The following is a 22180-nucleotide window of genomic DNA, read 5'->3' as shown; positions in this document are numbered from 1 at the left end:
CTGTACCTGAGTTCCAGCTGACAGTAAAGGAACAAATACATCGGAGATATTTTTATGACCACTCCTGTCTCCAGCCTCTTTCAGCATCTCCTCAGGGCTTAGTGCATAGTAGGTATATAAAGACTGGCTAGCCAGTTGGACGGGTGAGAGGACTGGGCGATGAACAGGTGGTTGGATGGCCAAGTGGATAAGTGAGTGGATGGATGGATATGTGGGTAGGTGAATGGATGTAGATGAATGGATGCGGGAGAAAGAGGGAGCAAGATCAGTAGATGGATTAATGGACGAATGTGTAGGTGACTGAATGAATAGACATGTGGGTAGGTAGACAGATGGATTGATAAATGGGTAGGTGATAAGTAGGTAGATGAGCAGGTGGGTGGATAGACACAGATGAATGAGTGGATAAGTTGGTGGGTGGATAGGTGGGTGAGAAGGAGTGAATGAGTGAATATCAGACTTAGAAGAGGCTTTGGCAGTTCATATGTGTCTGCTTCATTCTAATCAAAGCACATTTTTTTCCGGGAGGATCTTCAGAGGTGATAGCCCTGATGTCTTGACTCCTTTCCTGTACAAGTCCTGACCTCTCTAGAAAGTGTTTGCCACGTTTTCTGATGTGAGGTCCCACTTGTCATCAGACTCACCCAGAAATCCATGTTTCATCTCAGGCCTTTATTCTCCCCTCACACTTCACCCTTTCGGGGACTGGGCCTCATTAAAATCTGTCCTCTACCCAGTTACTCTTTGAGGAAGCTCCTTGTTAGGGCATTTCTGCTGTGAAATGTATCACACCAGACCCATGTGAGTGCCAGCCTGAATGCTAAAGACTGTCATTAGCAGACTTAGCCTAGAGATGTTTCAGAGTTGTCAGTTCTGATGTTCATAGGATTATATTTTCAAACATCATCACACATCCTCTATGACAGACTTGATTACTGTGATGAACTAGTTTCCTTCCTTTGAGAGATGTTTCAGTTGCAAAAATGATGCTGAAAGCATTTGAGAGAAATGCCAGGCAAAACTGAAGTGACACTCCTTTGGGGGTGTGTTTAGCTGGCTGGGAAAGGAAGCTAGCAGTGGCAGAACAAGCGCTGGACATCCAGTCCCTGGACCTAGGTTTGCATGCTGTCCCCTCCACCTTAGCAGTGGTAACCTCAAAAAAGTCTCAGATGTTTACAAAAGGTTGGAGGGCTATTCCTGGAAAAGGGAAGAATCAATGCAAAGGGTGGGGGCACCTTTGAGAAAGCAACAGAAAGCCCATGTAACTGGAGCTGAGGGTGGGATGGGACGAGCCTGGGTGTGGGGGAGATGAGTAGGTGGAGGACAGGTCATGTCGTGCATGTTATCCCAAGATCAGCAGGAACCTGGTTGCTCTTCCCAAGAAGCTTCTCCTGGCTGCAGTGGGGAGGAACAGTGGAGAAGGAGGCAAGAGCAGCTGCAGGGATGAGGTGCCAACCACGGCAGTGGGAGCACAGAGAGGCGGTGCATGCGAGGCACATGTCAGGAGGACCGCGGGGCAAGGTTATAGGCCAGCTATGGTAGAAAAGGGGGTGACCAAGTATGTCCTCCTCATGCAGTTGCTTCCTACTGTGAACCGAATGGTTCTCAAATTATTTACACTGTGAAGATTATTGCAGTAAATTAAAAAATTCGTGTATAGACTCTATGATATCCTGTACATTCTAACACCAGATATGCTGAAAGCTTGCACGGTGGCCCAGGGAAAACTGGATGGGGCCATCGTCCCTCCTGATGCTGCAGAAACAACACTTGATTCCTGTGATGAACTAGTTTTGGTTCCTGAAGTCTTTTAAGTGACATTCGTGACTCATATCCTATTGGTTTAAATACTGAAGGAGCCCCTGGGCCAGTGGCCTAGACTTTTAGTCTAGACAGTTGGGCTTGACTTCAAAGAACAGGTTGGGTTTGGAAAATCAGAGATAATTAGAGCAGGGAAGAAAATGTTTTCTAGAAAGAAGCACCCAGACTTGTCCATCCCTGTGTGAGGAGGACTACATCCCCTTAGACCTAAAATGCTGTACTTCTAGCAAAGGACGTTTTTGCTCAGGAAGCAGTCATGACGTGAGCAAAGACACGGACAGTTGGAGTGCTCGTGACAGCGTGGTTTGTCAGAGTAGGGGCAGGGGAAACCCTGGAAATAACCCCAAAGGCCCAGTGGTTGGGCTTAGCTAAGTAAACTACCATGCATCTTTCCAGTAGAATTGTTGGCAGCCACTAAAAATAGTTGTTATGGGAAAATATCTAATGGCATAGATTGTTTATAATATATTGTTTGGTGATTCAATTTCGAAAAGAGCGGGGCAGATAGGGGAGAAAGGGTGGGAGCAAATATCAGAGAGGCCTTCGGTATGTCCTGCCTTGATGCGGGCCTCAATTTTCTGGGCCTGGAGGAACTGACTCCGTCTCCTTTCTCCTCCATGCCAGCCTCTGCTGAGTTGATCCCCGCTAGTTGGAGTCTAGTTAACTGAGGGCGTGTTATGCAATTTCATCTTGAATATGTATAATAAAAATTACATAGGGTGTTACACGCCCTAACGCAGGGTGTAGGCTGGCTTGAAAAAGCCTTTTGGACGGCTATTGAGGTGTGGAGGGCTCAGGGTGTATACAGTTAGTTACTGTTTGTGACTGATCAGCTCTTGCAGCCTCTTAGTGTACATGGATGGAGACTGCAGGATTTTGTATGCGTGCGTATGTATCTTATACATGCACGTCCTCCTGTGTATGTTAGAATAGGCCCACAGTATGTGATAAAACAGTGACCTAGATTCTCCCTGCAGCACGCAGGATCTTTGGGACGCCGCATGCAGTGATCGCTAATCCCCGTAACCACTGTCAATCCCCTGCGGCAGTTTGGCCGGGCCCCTGTGTGTGCAGGCTCTCCAGTGCTTTCTGAGATGCACAAAAAAAACTCCGTTTGTCCTCAAATCTAGTCATCCTATCAACTAGCTTATAAAGAGCTGCCTCAGTAATCCATGTTTAATGGCCTTAGCCACTAGACAGCTGTCCTGGGAATTAAAGTCTCTTGTGAACAGGGTATCCTGAGGTTCTAAACTCCAGTGTAATGGAAGGGAGTCCGGTTTCCCCCACCGCAGCCCCACAGAAACGAGACTCGGAGCAGGTGTCCAGCTTGGCATCTCCTCCCTGGGCTCTTGCTTCCTACCCGTTTTTATGAGTAGCAGCAACCGCAATAGGCAGTGGGATTCATCAGACGTCCCCTCATTGGACAGCTGTGGACCTCAGCTCATCTGTGGGGTGGGGGGACGTTGTCTGACAAGTGATCAGAGAAGGGCCTCTCAGATCTCTCAGGCTTCTTGTGGTGCTGAAATAGTGTAAGAGAAAAGGTTTTCAAACCAGGAACTAAAATTGACTAAATCCCCGAGGTACTGAATGTCCAGGGAGCAAGCCCTGCGCGTGAGGGAGATGTGATCAGTGCTGTTTCGTAGAGGAGGGAACCAGCGTTCAGGAGCCTGTGTGGCCTGCCCACATTCACACGGCGGGAAGGGCGAATGGTGCCGAGGCCTCAGGCGCTGTCTGCCGCCTCCAGTGCCCAGGTGCCTTGTACGGCCCTGCCCACCTCCCCCCGTGGGATCCTTGGCACCCAGTCTGCGCTAGTGCACCAGCCGTGTTCCCAGAGAGCCGTCTCCAGGCGCCAGCCCCGCTCCTGCCTCCCTGCCAGTCTCTGCTGCCTCTGGCATCCAGTCCTGCCTCTCTCCTCTGTCCCCTTTGCTCTCACTGTGCACTCGCCACATTATTCTCCCTGAGTAACCTGTGACCGTGTTATTACTTATTAAGAGCTTCCAGGCCCCCCGCCGCTGCCTACAGGACACAGCCTGGCATTTGAGGACTCCCACCCCCCACCCCAGGCTCTAAGCTGCGTTCCCGGCTGTTTCTCCTCAGCCTGTTCTTCACTCGGAAGGGGTGCTAGCAGCTCTCCCCCATGCGCATCATAATGTTTAACCTTAATGACAGTGCTCATGGATTTTTTTTTCTGTCATCTTTTCAATCATGTATTCATTTAATGAATCATTCCTGAGAACTTACGCTGGGCCAGCTACTGTGTTGGGAGCTAGGGATACAGCCGTGAAGCAGGTGAACAGAGATCCTTCAGAGAGCTTACAGTCTAGTGCAAGGAGGCAGTCCATAGTGGACACAGTAAACAGGTAAACTATATAGAGGGTTAGAAGGCATGCTTGCTATCCAAACAGAAAAAAAGAAAAACATGCAGGAGGAAGGAGGATTGGAAATGCCACCAGCGGAGGGGAAGGAGAGCAGGATGGTGAGAGGAGGCCTCAGTGGGAAGGTGACATATGGGAAAAGACTTGAAGGAAGTAAAGGAGCGAAACGTGCAATGCCTGGGGTAAGAGAGACCCAGGCAATGAGCGGCCGTGCAGGAGTCTAGGGGCAGCGTGTCTGGAGCACTTGGATCGGCGGGAGGGGGGCTTCTACTTCTGGTCAGGATAGAGAAATAATATCCAAGGGCTGGATAGACCCTCCTGCATTAAGCAGTTGGGCTTCCCAGATGGTGCTAGTGGTAAAGAACCCTCCTGCCAGTGCAGGTGGACATAAGAGACACAGGTTCGATCCCTGGGTCAAGAAGACCCCCTGGAGGAGGACACGTCAACCCACTCCAGTATTCTTGCCTAGAATCCCATGGACAGAGGAGTCCATAGTGTCGCAGAGTCAGACACAATTGAAGCAACTTAGCATGCACGCACGCACGCTTAAGCAACTAAAATCACGTTCAAGTGGTGTGAAACAATAGTTTTCTGACACTGGACTACAGATCACAGAGGACAGTGACCTCTGCAAGAAGGGACGCAAAGATCATGAGTTTTGTGGTTGCCTAGCCTACTGCCTGGAGAATTTCCAGGCCACAACGTGGGGAGAGGGGGCAGGCGAACAGAGCCTGGCTGACGCTTCTCCACATTGAGGGGAGCTGAAAATTTGAATTTAGAGCCTCCAAGGAGGCTGGGATTTGCAGGCGGAGCGGTAGAGAGGAGAGAACTGCACGGAGAAGGAGAGCCGTGGAGATCTCCACGCTTTGCTTGCTTGTTTGATCAAAATCACTACTGAGTGCCATCTACTTACAAAGAGTTTGCAGCGGCTTTCAATAATAGGCATACATACATCGAGGCCACTGAAACAGAAGTCAGGAATCTAAAACCGTACAATGTAAAGACAAAATATACAGCAAAGACCTAGGCTAGCGTAGTGAATTTAATTATGAATTTAAACGAACTTGATGCCAAGTGATAAAGAGAACCGAACCTCATTTTCTTCCTCTATAAAATGGAATTAATGATCTCTGCCCAGCCTACCCCAGGGAGGGGCCGCGAAGATCATCAAAGCTATGGGTGAGACTGTTTCATTCAGGACTCTTCTGGTGCAAGTAATTGAAAGCCGTGCTTAGCCGAAGACCACTGTGAGGTTCGGGACGAGGCATCTTCGTTTCTCCATCTCTGGCTCTGCTTTCTCCGCTCCATCCTCAGCCTCTGCCCTGTTGCTCCTTCTTCCCATTATCGCAGCACCAAGTCTGGGGGTAGTGGGGGTGGAGAAGCCCATTTCCCCAAAGGTGCCAACAAAAGCCCTGGAGACCCCTCTTAGCCTTGATTGGCTGTCTTGGGTGGTGTGCGCATCCCTGAACCAGTCACTGCAGCCAGAGGACAGGCTGTGGGATTGGCTCAGGCCAAGTCCTGTGAGCCAACTCCGGCAGTTTGTTCACAGGGTTGCAAAGAGCCGGACACGACTGAGTAACTGAACTGAAGTCATGCAATCCAGCCCTGCATAGAGTCAGCCTCACAAAGCTTCAAGACTGAGAGTAGAGTCTAGAAGATCCCTCTGTTGGTTTTTTCTCTTTTTCTTCCCTCCCACGGACCCACTTTCCACCATTCTCTGTGCCCTGAGAGGCTGATTTCGTAGATCACCCAGGGTCTCTTGTCCTTGGGCTTCCGGTTGAATTTGGTCAGTGGAGAACATGGGCAGGAGATTGGAGGACGGGGGGAGCAAGAGGGGTCGGGGTGCAGCCCCTCTACCACCACCACTTGGGGGCTGCGCCTCCTGAAACAGCGGTGCCCTTCCCTCCAGGGCTGAGTCTTCTCTGTGTCTTCCGATCTCATGAAGCTCCACCGACGCGCCTTCTTTGCCTTCAAATAACAGCTCACGCCTTTGCTAGTGTACAGGCACATAACCTTCCCTTGCCTGCTCCTTTAATCTGTCCCTCGCTCGGTAAGTGATCCTTAATAAAGTCCCTTTTGAACCATTCGGGGTGAATTGTTTCCTCCTGTGACCTTGTGTTTATTATCTATTACTTCATACCAGATTATCCCAAAACGTAGTTGCCTAAAGCAACAATAAACTTTTATTATCTCACACAGTTTCTGTGAGTCGGGAATTCAGGAGTGACTTAGCTGGAAGGTTCCAGCCTGGGTCTTTTATGCCTCCTTCTTGAAGGCTTCACAGGCCTTCCTTGAGTGAGTAAGCTAAGGCAGCTGAGTCTGGGTCTGCAGCCAGTCTAGGGCAGAGCTGTAGTCGGGCAGGAGGGAAAGTAGGAGCTTTCAGAGTCTGCAGACTGGAGCTCACAGCCCAGGTCTGCATCTCACAGCAGTGACCCAGGGCGTGTGACTCACCGGACTGAGCCTCGTTTTCCTCTTCCAAGAAATGGGAAGGTGGCGATATCCCCAGGCCTGCAGGCCACCTGGTTCACCCAAACTTGGATCCGTTTACTACTTAGCCTGGCAAGTGGGACCGGAGCCCAGAAATATGTTTGTTCACTACATTCTCCCTAGAGCCCAGCAGGCCTGGCCCAAGGGAGAAAGGTCCCAAATACCTGATGAGTGAATGAGTGTACGAATGACTGACTGAACAACATACACTGGATCTTAGCCAAAAGGCTGAGAAGCAATGAATGAACAACATGCAAATGAACATACCACAGGCCTCTTTGACTCCAGCTGACTCTTAATGCCCTTAAGACAAAGTCTAGGTTCTGTTTTATTTTGTTTAACCTCCCTCGGGTACAGAGAACTGGCCCAACTCTGTATCTTTTCTTCATTCACTTATTCATTCCTTTTTATCCCCATTCTCCTCTGCCACCCCCCTTTCTCCGCAACAGGCATTCTAATAAATCTAAATATACCTTTTTTTTGTATGTAGTTTTTCAAAATGTGTATTGTTGTGTGTGTTTTTATGTAAGTGGTATTGTGTTATAGGTTATCTTTTCTTCTTACTTTTTTATCAAGTCATATGCATCCATTCATTTTGCTCATTGTATTTGTTGCTGATGACTCTCCCCAGGTCACCTCCATCTCTCTCTCACACACACACACACAGACACACACAGACACACACAGACACACACAGACACACACAGACACACACAGACACACACAGACACACACACACACACTGTAATGTGTATAATTAGCACTCTTCTGAGTCCCCCATGAGAACTTCTTGAGGCTGTATCCCAAGAGTGGAATGCTGGGTCAGAGGCTGTGTGGACAGTTAATTGGACCAAGCAGTGACAGATGCTGCAGAACATCTGCTCCTGTGACATCCTACCAGTGACCCACTAGGTCATTATCAAGTCCTCACCAGTACTTGCATGATCTGTACTTCTCATTTTTGCCGTTTCATTTGTATAAAATGACATCAATTTAAGTTTGACTTCTAATGATATTGAGCATCCTTTCATGTGCCTCTTTGCTCTGGGTTTCACCTTTTGTAAATTGCTTGCTTGTGCTTTGCCCATTTTTCTGATGGATTTGCTGCTTGTATATAGTGTTAATTTTCAGGAGCTGTGTCCAGTCTGGATGTTAATATCATCTTGATTGTAGACCTTACAAAATCTTCCATTATGTCATCTGCCTATTGACTTTGTTCAGCAGCCTTTGTCTAACAGAAACGCTCAATTCTGATATAATCAAATTAATCAAATTTTTTACCTTATAGTTTGTCCTTTTGAAGTTTTGTTTGAGAAGTTTTTCCTTGCCCTTAGGCTTTGAAAATATTCTCCTACATTTTCTTCTAACCAAGATTCCTCTCTACCTCAAGCTTGTTCCCTCTGTAAGGGGAATTCTTAGCCCAGCTTTCAGATAATATAAATTTTATCTCTTTATATAATAGGAGAGATCACAACCAAATCGAGTGGAGGATCCCAGGCTAGAACCTCAGCAGCCTACCTCCCAGCCCCACACCCTTTCTGAAACACTGGTCCTTGAGTCACCAAGTCCTGACCATTTTTTCTCTATTATTTCTCCAGTCTGTGCCCTTATTTCTGCTTGGTTGCCTCCTGCAGCCCGAGCCCCTTGGCGGTCTGCCTGGACTGCTGCGGTACCAGCTGCCTCATTTGAACTCTGTCTCTGGCCCCCAGGCCAGTCTGCAGCCCACCTGGCTTAAAGTGAAGATTCCAACAGATTGCAAACTGCCTGTCTCAGACTTTCAGGTCGACTGGTCAGCAGTTTGGTTTTCCTTGTGGAGACTAATCTATTTAACAAAAATAGAACATACAATAAAGCAAAATTAAATATTTCTAATCGTGGGGATGCTTGCATCTGCAAAAGACGAGGGTCGGGGCAAAAAGCTTAGAGGAGGCTCCGTGACGCTTGGCTTTAGAGCTACATGGCCCTCACCCAGGAACCCAGGCAAGGACCCCAGCCACTCGCCCCACCAGATCCCCGCTCCAGCTGTGCCAATGAGAAGTGGCACCACCGCGTCAGAAAGCCTTTCCTCACGCCTCACATCCCAGCCGCCTCTAGACCCCGAGGAGTCCGTCTCCTTCCCAGCTCTTCTCTGCCTGTGTCTCCCTCATCTCTCACTTGGATTCCTCATCAGCTGCTAACTGGCTTCTTTGTCTCAAGTCTTGCCCTCGTAGCCATCCATTTTCCACACAGCAGCCGAAGTAGCTTTTCTTTTCTTTTCCCTTTATAGAGATATAACTGACAAATAGGAATGATATATATTTAAGGGGTACAGTCTGATGATTGGATGTATGAGTACATTGTAAGACGATCACCACTTAACCTAGCCATCACGTCACAGATTTACCTTTTCTTTATCTTTAGCTTTTCTTCTCTTTTTCAGTCTCGAGGACACTTAAGACCTGCCCCTTTGGCAAGTGTCCAGGATCCAGTACAGTGGCGTCTGTGTCTCCTCCCAGTTTCCGCTCGCTCTAGGGTTGGCCGTTGGCAGAGCTGACACGCGGCTGGGAGACATGGCCCGGAGTCCCAGGCCCAGCCACCCAGAGCCCAGTGGACCAGGCAGCGTGAAGGCCCCTCTGCCCCCGCTGTAAGAAGGGATTCTCGTCCATCCCTTGAGCCAGTAAAAAGTAGGCGTTTTAATTTCTCTTCAGTTTCATATTCCTGAGAAGACTGACCACTGTGCTGGAACCAGCTCCTGTAGGCTGCCTGGAGCCAGCTGTTGATGGTCGATCGCTTGAAATCTGCCTTGGTGGGAATATTTATACTATCAGCCCCCACCCCAAAAAGCCAGTTTCACAGTTACCAGCACATTCTTGACTCCTTCTTCTACCTACCTCCTATTCCAGCCCCGCTCCTTCCCCCGAGCCCAAGGCGGCTTGGGACTCACTCTCACCCCCACAAAGGGCTAATTTTCTGATCGGTGACTCGTTTTTGAAAGGAAGGCCGGGTAGTATGTGGTTAGAAGATTGAGCTTGAAGTTAAACATGAGAAGGGTGGGTCTCAGTTCTCCTGCCTCTGGATGTGACCCTAGGCAACTTTCTTCTCTGGCCCTCAGTTTTCTTATCCTTAAAATGGAGATGATAATAATAATACGTAGTGCATTCCATTGAGGTTGTTGTGCAGAATTAATTAACAAAGGAGAGCCCCAGGAAAAAAAATCTTAGATGACATACAGAAGTGCTTTAGCAGAGCTAAAAATAAGTTAAAGATTGTTATCACTGCATGTTCTGCAGAGAAAAACCTGAGAGCAGAGATGAAAAGGGGCTTGCCCCAGCTTCCCTTTCTGGAAAATGGCAGCGCACAGCCCAAATCTGCCTCTCAGACCCCTGTTCATTGCTCCTTCCATTCTCCTGAGTTGAGGGGGAAATGTGCTTATGCTTGCACAGATCCTTGGCTCTTATTCAGGAAAACTCTAAGCTGTCAGTAAAACTTAATCTATTCCAAGAGGGAGTATCATTTTGTCGGTGATGATGTTGCTATTTTTATCTGTAAAAAATGTGCCTCCTTATAATAGCCTTTCAATAAAGTTTTCCTGTTATTAAAATAATGCATGCTCATTAGAGGATATTGGAAAATATTGAAAAGTAAAAAGACAAAAAAGCCATAATCCCACAACCCAGGAACAACCAATCAACCCTGAGTGTTCATTGCAAGGACTGATGCTGAAGCTCCAATACTTTGGCCACCTGATGTGAAGAGCTGACTCATTGGAAAAGACCCTGATGCTGGGAAAGATTGAGGGCAAAAGGAGAGGCGGGTGGCAGAGGATGAATCTGGGCAAACTCTGGGAGAGTGTGAAGGTCAGGGAAGCCTGCGTGCTGCAGTCCATGGGGTCACAAAGAGCTGGACACAGCTTAGCGACTGAACAGCAACCGCCTTGTGCGCTCTACTCCATGCTCTCTTCCCCTCAGCTCCTCTGGCACTGGTTCAGCTCCTCCGACTTCCCCGTCTCTTTCCTGCCTCAGGACCTTTGTACTTGCAGTTCCTCTTCCCGGGAAACTCTCCCCTCACTCTTAGCTAACTCCTTCAGGTCTCAATGCAAATGCCATCTCTCCAGAAGTGCTCCTTGCTCCCCTGTCTAATCGGGGTCTTGCATTCTCTCTTCTACTGCCCTGTTCTTCTCCTCTGTACCACTTATTGCAGTTTGTAATTCTATATCTATCAGTGTATTTATTGCTTAATGTCTGCAGCTCCCACCAGACTGCAGGCTCCGTGTACTCTCGGACCACAGGACCTTTGCTCACTCTTTATCCAGTGCCTGCCTGGCCCAACTTTGACGTGTAGCTGCTCAACAGTGCCGATTGATTGAATGCGTGTACCATAATATTTCATCAGGCGTCTGTCTCACTTTACTTCAGTGTTTCCTTATTTCTTGGATATCTTGGTCATATCTGATAGTTTGCTATTCTAAATAAGCTTGACTCTTGTGTCATTACAAAGAGAGAGTTGGCCCCACCTGTCTTGGGCCATCCCGCCAGCCACCTTCTCTTGGTCTCCACTGTTCTCCACTTCACTAAACCCTGCCTTAGACCACCACTCCCTCTGTGGCTGGACACCACTTTAGCCCTATGGGCCGTCTGATCACGATCCCGCAGAAGGATGCCCTGCATTTAATGGCACCAGCAGAAGGATGGCGGTGGACCGGGCACCCTTCCCACCCTGCCCCTCCTTTTAGTTCTCCGCAAACCAGCTGCTGAAGACTCAATGGATACGTCACATTTTCCTCATGACTTAGGTCTATCGAAAGCATTTTTATGTAAGAAATCTTAAATAGTATGCAAAATATGCCTTGTCTTATAGCCCAAGGGACATGCAGGGAAAAAAGGAGTATTTTCACCTTTGCAGAACATGTGGGTAGCTATAACCAGTTTCTCGGTATTTCTCTTTTGTGCCCTGTCATCCCCTGGGAAACAGAGAACACCTTCGTCTTCAAGCCTGCATGATGAGGAGCTCTGCTCTTTATGGAAAATCTGACCAGCAATGTAACCCCCAAATTTTCTCAAAGTCCTCGTTATTCATTTGAGAGCAGTGTTGTCCCAGGTGAAGGGCTGGCAGCAGTGCAGCCTACCGTGGTCTTGAATCATCCACACAGGCAGTGATGGGCTGGCCAGGGCCCCCCAGCACCCTCCAGCTTCCATCTCCTTCGAGGTTTGCTGTCTGTGTGGCATGTCAGGGCAGATCTTGTTTCCCCACAGCATAAATCAAACACTCAGCTGATCGTGTTTGCTCACACCTCCCAAAGACAAACACCTGCCCGGAGACAAGAGTGCAGTCAGAGCCGTATTAAAGACAGAACGCCTTCCCTAAATGCAGTGTGTCTGGCTGAGACTGTGTCCCTCAGTGGGCCTAGAGTTCCATGAGATTAGGTTGAGCCAAGCAAGTCTTCCCTCTTTGTAGCCTTTGGCTCCAGCCCGACGTCAGATAATTTTCCAGGCAGGGCGTCCCTGCCCTTTAATGTAAAATTGAAAGAGATAAAAAAAAATTTCCAATGTAGGGCTTGGCCTGTGCAATTCATAAACTGTTGTTGGAATAAATTTCATTCATGCTTAGTGGAAACATTGAAGATGAGCAGTGAAAGCAGAATTAATTTTTCTAAGAGGGCGCCACTGACTCCTACTGACTGCTGGAATCCTTAGTGTACATTTTACTCTCCCTTGATTTTTCTGGGGATTCTCAACTGACATCATGGTGGAATTTTGCAAACTCAGATTATCTGGAGGATTATAAGAGTTAATCTTTGTGTGCGGCAATTCTGGGTTTTGCTTTTTTCACAATTGTCTTCTTTAGTTCTCACAGACAATCCCGAGAAGTATTTTTCTTCCTATTTTTCAGGAGAATTCATGTTCAGAAACATTCAATGACTGTTCAAGGTCACACTGGTGGCTAATTTACTCTTGTCTGGAATGCAGAAACTAAAGCCTTTTTTCCATATGTTATCCTATGTGTTCTGAAGATTCCTCTAAAAAAGAAAATTCAGCTTTACTAGTCCCAATTCAACCTGGACTGTTTGGATCAGCTTTTATGAAACAGATTGCTGTCTTTGACGTGAGCAACATCTCTTTCAGGAAGAAGAAAATTCCTTATAAACTATTCACTTGGGGGTTTTACCTCCATTATTTTATTTGCATTCCAAATCAGCTCTGTGGTCATTCTGACAAGCTTCTTTGGAAGTTAGAATCCGTTACCAATCAGCACGCAGTCAAGAAAGCAGAAAGCACTTCGGGCATTTCAGAGGGAGATTTAATACAGGGACCTGGTTCCAACTTTGTTGGAAGGGATGGAGGAGCAAATCAGGTAGGCACTGTCACCAGAGATAAGTATTTACAGAAAATGACCAGGCCCCTTGGGCTGCAGGAGCAGTAAGTGGACCGGTGTTGCCACTGCCTCTGACATGCCAGAGGTACGGTCTGTTTTCTTGGCTGCGTGCTGATTGGTAATGGATTCCAACTTCCACGGAGTCTTTAAGTGGCCACAGAGCAGACTGGAAATGCAGATAAAATCATGGCGACCCCAGCACTCTGGCCTCTGAGGCTCCTGCCACTGCAGTTTCTGCTGCCGCTGGGACCCCAGCACTGCTACTGAGCAGTTAGCCGGAGCCCCGCCACAGACACCCACGGTGCGGAGCTGCTGGGGCCTTGGACACCTGCAGCGACTCAGCTCCTGCTGCTGCAACCAGAGAAGCAACAAAAATAAAAAAAGCTTTTCCCTGCTGCACGCTTTCCAACCCCCTGCGAATGCTTCTCATTAGCAGAGCCTAAATAGAAACCACCTGGCAGGGGCTTCTGGGGAGTGTGGTTTCTGGGCTGTGGGCCCTCGTGACACAGAGGGGGACATGGTAGGTGAGCGTGGACTGGGAGCCAACAGGTCCCAGCCCCCACCCCAGCCAAAGTTATCGAACACCACTGTTTCGGAATGTGAGGCGTCACGTGGCTTGGTCTCAGGTTGACGGGATGATCCTCTGTTAGAGCCTGGACCGCATGCAACAAAAGCTTAAGGAGACTCTCAGCATTTCTGTGTACATAAAGAATATGCGTGTGGGGAGAAGAGCAGAGAATAATCCCTGATCAAGCTGGGGTTTTAGAAACCAAAGTCAGCCCGGCTTCCCTGGCTAAGATGCCAGGCCACCGTGAAACCAAAGGGTCTAGTTGCCATGCAGACTTTAACCCATTACTGGTCATCACTCAGGCTCCTTTGGTTTGTGAAAAAGAGATTGTTCCAGTGACCTCTGATGGCAGATGTCTTAGGCCAGGTTACCCGTGAAACAGACTCTGAGGCAGAGATCCACATACAGGAGGTTTATCAGGGAGGCTCTCGGGACAAAGCCAAAGGGAGGGAAGCAGAATCAGGGAGGCGACGAGCTGAGTTGGGTGCAGTGGCTATCCCGGCCTCAGCCACCCCGGGGGACCTCTGGAAAGCCCACGGTCCTTCACAGCTGCCCTGAGCAAGGGGACTCAAGCCGCTGTGTGCCTTCACTTTGACCAGTGGACGTAGGCTGCCCCCAGGCAGGGACTTAACCTTAATCGTCACCCTTCGAGCAACCCAGCGGCAGCCAAGATGCTAGGGAAGTATGTCTGTATCCTGGGGACATCTGGTCACACACCATGGAGCTCACCACATCCCCCCCCCAGAGGACAGAAGTAGAAGGGAAGTGTCTGCTGCCCAGCCACAGTGCTCAGGCACCTTGGCGACGCGCTCTGAACTGGTCAGAGGGAGAGTGTGACCCCCGCCGTAGTCTAAGTCACTGGAGCTTCACACCTGGGTGACCAGATGCCTGAGCCTCCCTCGCGTGTCTCTTCTCCCACTTTCTGTCCAAGACCCAGAGCAATCTTCTCAAATCTTAAATCAGATCACATTACTTCTTTGTTTAGGCTCCCCACCCCCATGGCTGTTCATTGCACTCAGCATCCCCTCCAGAGCCCAGTCGGGGCCCCCAGACTCTGCCTACCTTGCCTCGCCCCCACTGCTGGCCCTTTCTGATCCTTCCCACCCGAGGGCCTCTGTCTCGGCCCTTCCCGTCGCCTGGAGTAGCTGCTTCTTGCCGTGCAGGCCTCAGCTCTTGTGTCCCCTCTTCGATGAGGCCTTCCCTGAAAGTGTGTTAGTCGCTTAGTCATGTCTGACTCTTTGCAACCCCATGGACTGTAGCTCGCCAGGCTCCTCTGTCCATGGCATTCTCCAGCAAGAATACTGGAGTGGGTAACCATTTCCTTCTCTAGGGGATCTTCCTGACCCAGGGATCAAACCCAGATCTCCTGCATTGCAGGCAGATTCTTTGACCGTGTGCGCCTCCAGACTCTCTCCCATCACCCTGGCACTGCCTTTTGATTTTCTTCCCAGCACTCTTCCGTGACTGATGTGACCTCATTCATTCATTGGTGAACACGTTTTGCCTGTCTGTCCTGATCATATGTAAAGGTCTCTGAGAGCAGAAATCAGCGCCTAAAAGAGGACTCGGCCCAGAGCAGGTAAACATTTGTGGGGTGTCCTGAGTTGAGCACCTGCTCACATTGAGGACATCCATCAGGCAGAATGTCATGAACATCACCTGATTGGCTTGCGGCCCTCCTCACTCGCGTCGCCTTATCCAGCCGGGCCTGGCTGGGACGCTGGTTCCCCATCCAGTCAGCCATGGTCAAGTTTGCAGAGTCGGCATCAACTGTCAAACCCAGCAGATGCCGCGGTCACGTGCCGAATCCCTGAGAAGGGGGCTTGGCGAGCTTCGCCGCCCTCCTCTGGCGCAGACCGGCGTCATAGCCAGTCGCCCGCCCACACGGCCACGTGACTGTCCGTGACCACAGACACAGAGCTCCCCGCCTTCCGCCTTTGACTGCTCACAGTGGCCCGTGTGGTTGGGAACTCAGTCACTTGGGGGCTGGCATTTCTGAGCTGTGACGTCACCTTGGCTTAGGGCCCAGCGGTTTACCCCTCTGCCAGCTGAAATCATGTGATATTGAGAATGTCTTCCCAAAGGATGTAAAGCTTCTTGGTGCTTGAAATCTTTTTTTATTTCAGCTCTCTGCTGTTAAGTGTGTTTAGATAAAAGTTACTGGTGCCCTTTACTGAGTGCCTCTTGAAGACCAGGAGCTGTGCTAGGTCCATAACTCAGGTGATCAGGCACTTGCCCGAGGGGGCCCTGAATCCAGCTTTGAGATGCTCAGACACTGGCCTCCTTCCACTGCATTACCTGAAAAATTGAGATAGGAGGAGCTCCTGTTTACAAACATAGTTACTGTGAGAAAAATAAAATATGACAGACCTCACTTCCAAGATGAACTAATTAGTTTTATCTAAAAAGTAAAGGAGAAAGGAAAAAAAAGAAGAAAACCCAAAAGTGAAAAGAGATGCTCACTCCCATCCTGTATTCCACTCCAGTATTATTCCATCCACACATGGAATACCTTTCAATATACTTTTTTCATTTAATAAAGATTCTTCGGAATTTGTCCACATTTTATATCTAGAGATCTCTGCTTGGCAGAAGGTGGGTGAATTAGTTAGATGTCCACCTTTGTCAAAGAAATGTCTTGTGAACAGTATCTGCATCCTTTCCACCCTCGCAAAGTGGTCCATTTGCATAAAAGTGATCCTCTGGAAGATGTTCTGTGTTTTTCAATCATCCCTAGAAATAAAATCACAGCTCCTGTCTCACCTTACGCTGAAGTGTTTTCACACTCCAGGGAATTGCTTACCGTCACCTGAATATAGAATTCGGTGGGCGTTAGTTTCAAACTGATACTACTCACAGCTGTCTTCAGGATTTCAAAAAGGTGTCAAAGTAGCCTTAGAAGGTGTCTCTCATTCCGACAACAGGTTGAGTGATTCTCTTTGTTCCAAAAGCTTCAGGGCCTCCGACTTTGGATTTCCACCATGGGAAGACGTGTACTTTCTGTCACTTTCTCTTGAGAATTGCACAGAATCCGTGGTATCATCTGTGCTGTTCCCTTACGATGCAAGCTCATAACTGTGCTCGTAAAGCTGTGTACATTTAAGACAATTCATGTTCTTAATTTCACATTAATGGAAAGAATGGAAGAGTTTTATTTCTGGGTCAGAAACAACATGCTGCGGTACAGTTGCACAGGCCTTAAAATCAAACTCGGGTTTGAATCCAGCAGCCTCACTCGCCATGACCTTGGCATAACCTCCTTCAATCTCAGTTTCTTGATCTGTAAAATTAGAATCGTCCCCTCTTTCCACTCAAGCATGTCATAAAGATTCATTGATATAACCCGTGTCAGTTTCCTTGCTCGGTTGCAGACTTTTAGGGGGACCGTAAATAGACAAAGAGAGCCCACACCCCCTCTTTATGCTCCTGGCTTATTTAGCCCAGCATATGGAAGCCGGGTATTAGCCAGCAAAGCAGATGCAGCAGATGACTCTTGTCTTTAGCTCCTGGGGTCCCTAATGAGGGGTGCTCAGCTGCCTGTGATACTAGTCAGGTCTCACTGGCTCCAGAAGCTTAATTTTGTGCTGCCCCGTAGCCCAGTTATAATTGGGGCTGACATCACCACTCACGAAGAACTCACAGAAACATTCTCTGTCCTTAATAAGATATATAGGCCTCGACCCTGCATTCCTGTATCCCTTCTGACCCTTCAGATAAAGAGCCTCAGCAAAGACCTGCGTCTTTATGGGTGGGGCATGGGAGCAGAGCCAGGGCCAGGATCCAAGGGCTTCATCTCCTCCTCCATCTTCCCAACCACCCTGGAAGACCTTGTCCTGGGATAACAGGGCACATGGGTGTTTAATAAATAGTCATGATGATAATGACGGTGCATATCTTGGCCTTGATATACATGTGTTGGTTTCATTATTTTGTGCTCCTCAAATTATCCAGATAAAGTCACAACCATTCTAAAACCAATTAGTTTAATTTTGCATCTGTGGTTCCTCAGGAGTCTGCTCTTTCTCCAGTAATAATTGCATTCTACAATTAATGAATTTCAGTTGAGATCACCAGTGTTTGGGCTAATATGGCATTTCTTCTTTGTTCTTGTTTGTTTTGTTTTTAGGGTCAAGTTGTATTCCGGAACGGGGAGAGAATGGGGACCATTAAATTTACTCAATTTCAAGGTAGGCTTTTTTGATGCTTATTCTTTCTAGTTGATGGATTCTATATTCAGAGATGTTATGTTTATGCAATAAAATATGTCAGAAGGAATGAAAGTACAATGTTCCAGTTAAGAGAAGGCAAAGTCAATAGAAAATACTCTGTGAAAACATTAGTTTCAACTTATTTAGAATACTTTTTCTCGACTGCATTATTTCTCAGGGCTCTTCAGTCTTTCCACATGACTCAGGCACATGAATGCTTGGGGAGTGGCAGTTAGGTCGGTGCCAGGATTCTGAGGAACCTGGCATTGTTTTCGCTTTTGATCACAGAGATTTTCAAACAGACTCTAAAGTTGAGACCATAGCACAGTGAGCCTCACGTGCCCGTCACCCAGCTTCGCTGTTTCCTCTGTTTGGCCAGGCTCGCTTTATCTTGACTCGCCCCGTCCCCCACCCCCATTTTTTGCTATAATGTTTTAAAACAGCTCCCAGACATTATCTCATTTCAATCTATAAATATCACAGTATGCATTTCTACTAGATAAGGACTTTTTCAAACACCACCCCAATACTATTATTGTACCTTCAGCATTTAACAGGTTTTAATATGCTTATTCCAACTCTGTTGCTCCTCTGATTATCTTGAAAACGACTCTCTAATTGGTTTGTCAGGGAGTCCACTTAGGTCCACTCATTGAGTTTGCTTGATGTGTCTCTTTAGTCCCTTTTAATCTGTAAGCTTCCCCCACACACTATTTGCAGGCCATTTTTGTTTTGTTTTGTTTTGTTTAAGAAAACGAATCATTTGTTGGATTTTCCTGCTGTCAGAATCAGAAGGGACCTCAGCAGCCATTCAGACAACTCTCCCCATGTGACCAGGAGGAAATGGAGGCCCAGAGGGCATCTGTGAGGAACTGGGCCAGGTGTTCTGCCTGGAGGAACCTCGATTCAGCCTGTTATGGTCATTAGTAGGGTTGTTAGGCAGAACCATGAGACAGACCACTCATTAATGTGATGTTTTTCAATATCTGAATGTTTCTGGAAAATCCAGAAATGAGCAGTGCCTCCTGTGTCCACTCATTTTGAGCAGATCCCAGAATCATCCGGGAAAAGCAAGAAATGAAATCGAGTCATTCAGATCCATTCAGGCAAATCTCAACCAGATTCGGATCAATCAGGTGTTCTCTGGTACCAGAGTTCCATGGTGCGACCTTGTAGACTTGCCCATCCGTCTTCCCGTGGCGGATAATTGAAACGCATGTCAGCTCTCTGCTATGCACAAAAGATGTAATTTTAGGCAAACGTAATTATTTTTCCATTTGTTAAGTCTTACTTCTTCATTGGCTGAACAATGTAAGCATCTTGGCAAAGATATACTTACTTTTTTTTTTTTTTTTTTGAGTGATTGCAACTAAATTCTCTTGTCACATTTCCAGTTCTCAAATTATATCGTTCTGGGAGAATATTTTGTAAAATATTGATTGGCCAATCACAGCTACAAGTGAATGCCAGTTTTATTGCCTTTTTTCCCCCTAAATGTTAGGATTAGACACCAACTCCAGTGACTGGTCTTAGGCATTTGTAAAGAAAGCATTGTAGCAAACAGCAGTTCAGAGGTGAGTTGAAAACCACCTGAGCACAAGTCCAGTGTATAGGCACGCGAGTCACCGCTGAGCCACACGCCGGTGTCCTCATCGGTAAAAGAGGGATATGATCCTATCTACCGTCTTGGGATGTGGGAAGAGCTACATGAGACAGCACAGAGAAATGTGTGCATGTCTTTCTTGCTCAGCAAGTAGCAGCTATCATGATTAGCTTTTACTCAAAAATTGTGATACTTACCTGGGGCAAATCCACATTTCCTTGGCGTGTTGAGACCCTCTGGGCGCCACTTTCTCTGCCTGCCCCTTACGACGCCTGCGTGCACAGTCGCTTCAGTCGTGTCTGACTCTCTGTGACCCCATGGACTGTAGCCCGCCAGGCCCCTCTGTCCATGGGATTCGTCAGGCGAGAATACCGGAGGGGGTTGTCATGCCCTCCTCCAGGGGGACGCGTCGGGATCCAGCGATCACACCCATGTCTCTCTCTCTCCTGCATTGGCAGGCAGGTTCTTGACCACTGGCACCACCTGGGAAGCCCGCCTGCCTCTTAGAGACGTTGCCAACGCTTAATGACATGTACGGTGTCACATGTGCAGGGCCTTAGGAATGATTTCGCCCCACTACTTCTTGGTATAAGTGGAGAAACGGAGAGAAGGGAGGTGTTCCACCGAGGGACACCCGACTGGCAGGTGTCATAGCAGGGACTCGACCTCAGCTTTCCCCGAGCGCCCACCTCTGGGTGCTCAGATGCCCACCTGTGCCCAAGTGTCCTCCCTTTGCCACTCTTGTGTCCAGCTTTTATAGACTGTCAGAGCCAGGCCTTGCAGATACCCCCGTTTACGTGCTTTTAAAACAGACACTGATTTTGTTGGCAGAGGATACTGTGCTGGGAGCATGTTCACATCAGCACAACAGTTAGTTTTCCAAATTCATAGGATCTCAGATGTGCCTTACTGCCAGGATGGAGAGGCATTGATTTACTGAGTAGGCTGCCCAAGTTGGAAGGGCTCCTGGTTATCATCTGACTTCAGAGGGGAAGCTGAGGCTCAGACGTGGGAAGGAACTGGCTTTGGGACAGTGAGTTCGTTCCTTCACTTCTCTGGGCTCACCGTTCACCTCCAAGAGAGGCTGGCCTAGACTGTTTCTGGGACCTTTCTGGAATTTACCCAGAGGGTGGGCCTGACCTCTACCTTGGGGTTACTAAATTGCCTCATGCCATTGACCTCAAAAAGGGCTTCTAAATGAGGTCGCTGTGCTGTTTTCTGCTGTGCCCTTCGTCCTCCCTCTGCCTGTCTGTTTCTCTCTGCCTCCCCTCCTGCTCTCTTTAAGCGGGGACAGTAGAGCTGACTTACAAACAGCCAGCCCCAGCAGTGACACCTTTGCAGAGACACCCAGGCTGTCTCAGTGCTCGCTGGCAGGATCTTGGAAGTTGGCCCGTCCCACCCTCCCTCTGAAGACCTTGAAAGATGCTGTTTTTGGCTTCTTGTTTATAAAGTTCCTGGTGCCTTCTAAACCCTTTTATCTGCTGTAGAGGAAACATTTAATAGGAGGCTCTGTTACCGTCTTTGTAAAACTAAAACGCAAAGTAGCTGGAAATGGGAGGCAGTTTAGGGGAAAAGATGAAAAGGAGAGCCAGGAATCCATGGTCCTGCTCGATTTTTTGATTCCAGAACTGTAGGGTTGGTATCGCAAGAGCGTGGCACACAGGAGACCCTGGTACAAGTTTATTGAATTAATCTGCAGGCAAAAGACCTAAATTCAAGCCTGTGCTCTGAAGTTTACCAGCAATGTGACCCTGGGCAAGTCTCTTCATCTCCCTAAGCCCCAGTTTCCTTCTCTGGAAAATGGATGACCCTAATGCCAACCCCGCCTGTCCCCTGGGCCTGGGCTGTATGAGATCTTGCTCTATAAATTCTGGGTGATAGGAAACTAGTCACATTACTAGCATGCTGCCTCGTTCCTGACTGGCAGTTGGTAAATGTTTACTGAATTGGAGAGTGATTCAGCTCATGGAAATTTGAAAGCATGTTCATTTATTCGTGGTCTCCAGTGGCTTGAGTCTAGGCAGAATGTCTGACAAACAGCGGTTGGTCTTGACAACAGAAGCATAAAGCAAAGCTGCTTCACAATGGTGGCCACTGCTGTCCCAGGCTAGAGAAATGAACTCTTTTTGCAAACTTAGGAGTGCCAGATAGACAGAACTACCTCTAAAATAATTTGTCAGGGACCTCCTGGTCCCTCTTGAGGGTGAAACATTTTGAATCCAGAGAGGGATTCAAAGCCCAAGCATGACCTTCCTCACTCCTGGCTTCCCTCCATTCACTCCATTCTCAAGACTTCCCGGGGACCTTACCTCCCAACAGGACAAGCCGAGAGGGCAGGTGTGGCAGATGCCATCATTGTCCCGCCGTAGACCCTGAGCATCCATGGTTCCAAACAATCGTCTTATTAAGAGCACCTGTGCTTTTCCCCCTGTGCAAGGAGCAGGGCCAATATCCGGGGAGAGAATGCTCCCAGGGCAGGCCTGAGCTGAGGATGGATGAGGAGGAGAGGATTCATCCCCCAGCATCCTTCCTCCCTTGGTTGGAAACTCCCAAGGACTCCAAGGTGTGTCTGCTCTGTCTACAGAGGTCCCCGTGGAATTGAGCCTCAGCTGGGCTCTCAGGAACCTGCTCATTAATGCACCTTGCCCTGGCTGCCTTCCATCCCCTCTCTCACCTCCCCAACTTCTATTAGAGTATTCAAGGATCACCTCCCAAATAAATTACATGCACTCTCTCTCTTGCCTCAGGCACCCTTCTGAGGGATCCA

The 22180-nt window shown here is 48.3% G+C and overlaps 1 protein-coding gene across 2 annotated transcripts in view; it reads left to right on the top strand.

Annotated features, from left to right (window-relative positions):
- GABBR2 (gamma-aminobutyric acid type B receptor subunit 2) overlaps positions 1 to 22180 on the top strand; it is a 353521-nt gene that overhangs the window by 240028 nt on the left and 91313 nt on the right. For both annotated transcript variants that reach the window (XM_065908009.1, XM_065908010.1), the window contains exon 8: positions 17729 to 17789. In XM_065908009.1, the coding sequence (XP_065764081.1) occupies positions 17729 to 17789 (61 nt within the window). The remainder of the gene's footprint in view (positions 1 to 17728; positions 17790 to 22180) is intronic.

Source organism: Muntiacus reevesi, chromosome 17 (genome assembly GCF_963930625.1).
Source record: "Muntiacus reevesi chromosome 17, mMunRee1.1, whole genome shotgun sequence".
Taxonomy (NCBI): Eukaryota; Metazoa; Chordata; class Mammalia; order Artiodactyla; family Cervidae; genus Muntiacus; species Muntiacus reevesi.
The sequence above is the reverse complement of the archived record's forward strand: the minus strand, read 5'-3'. Positions and strand labels throughout refer to the sequence as shown.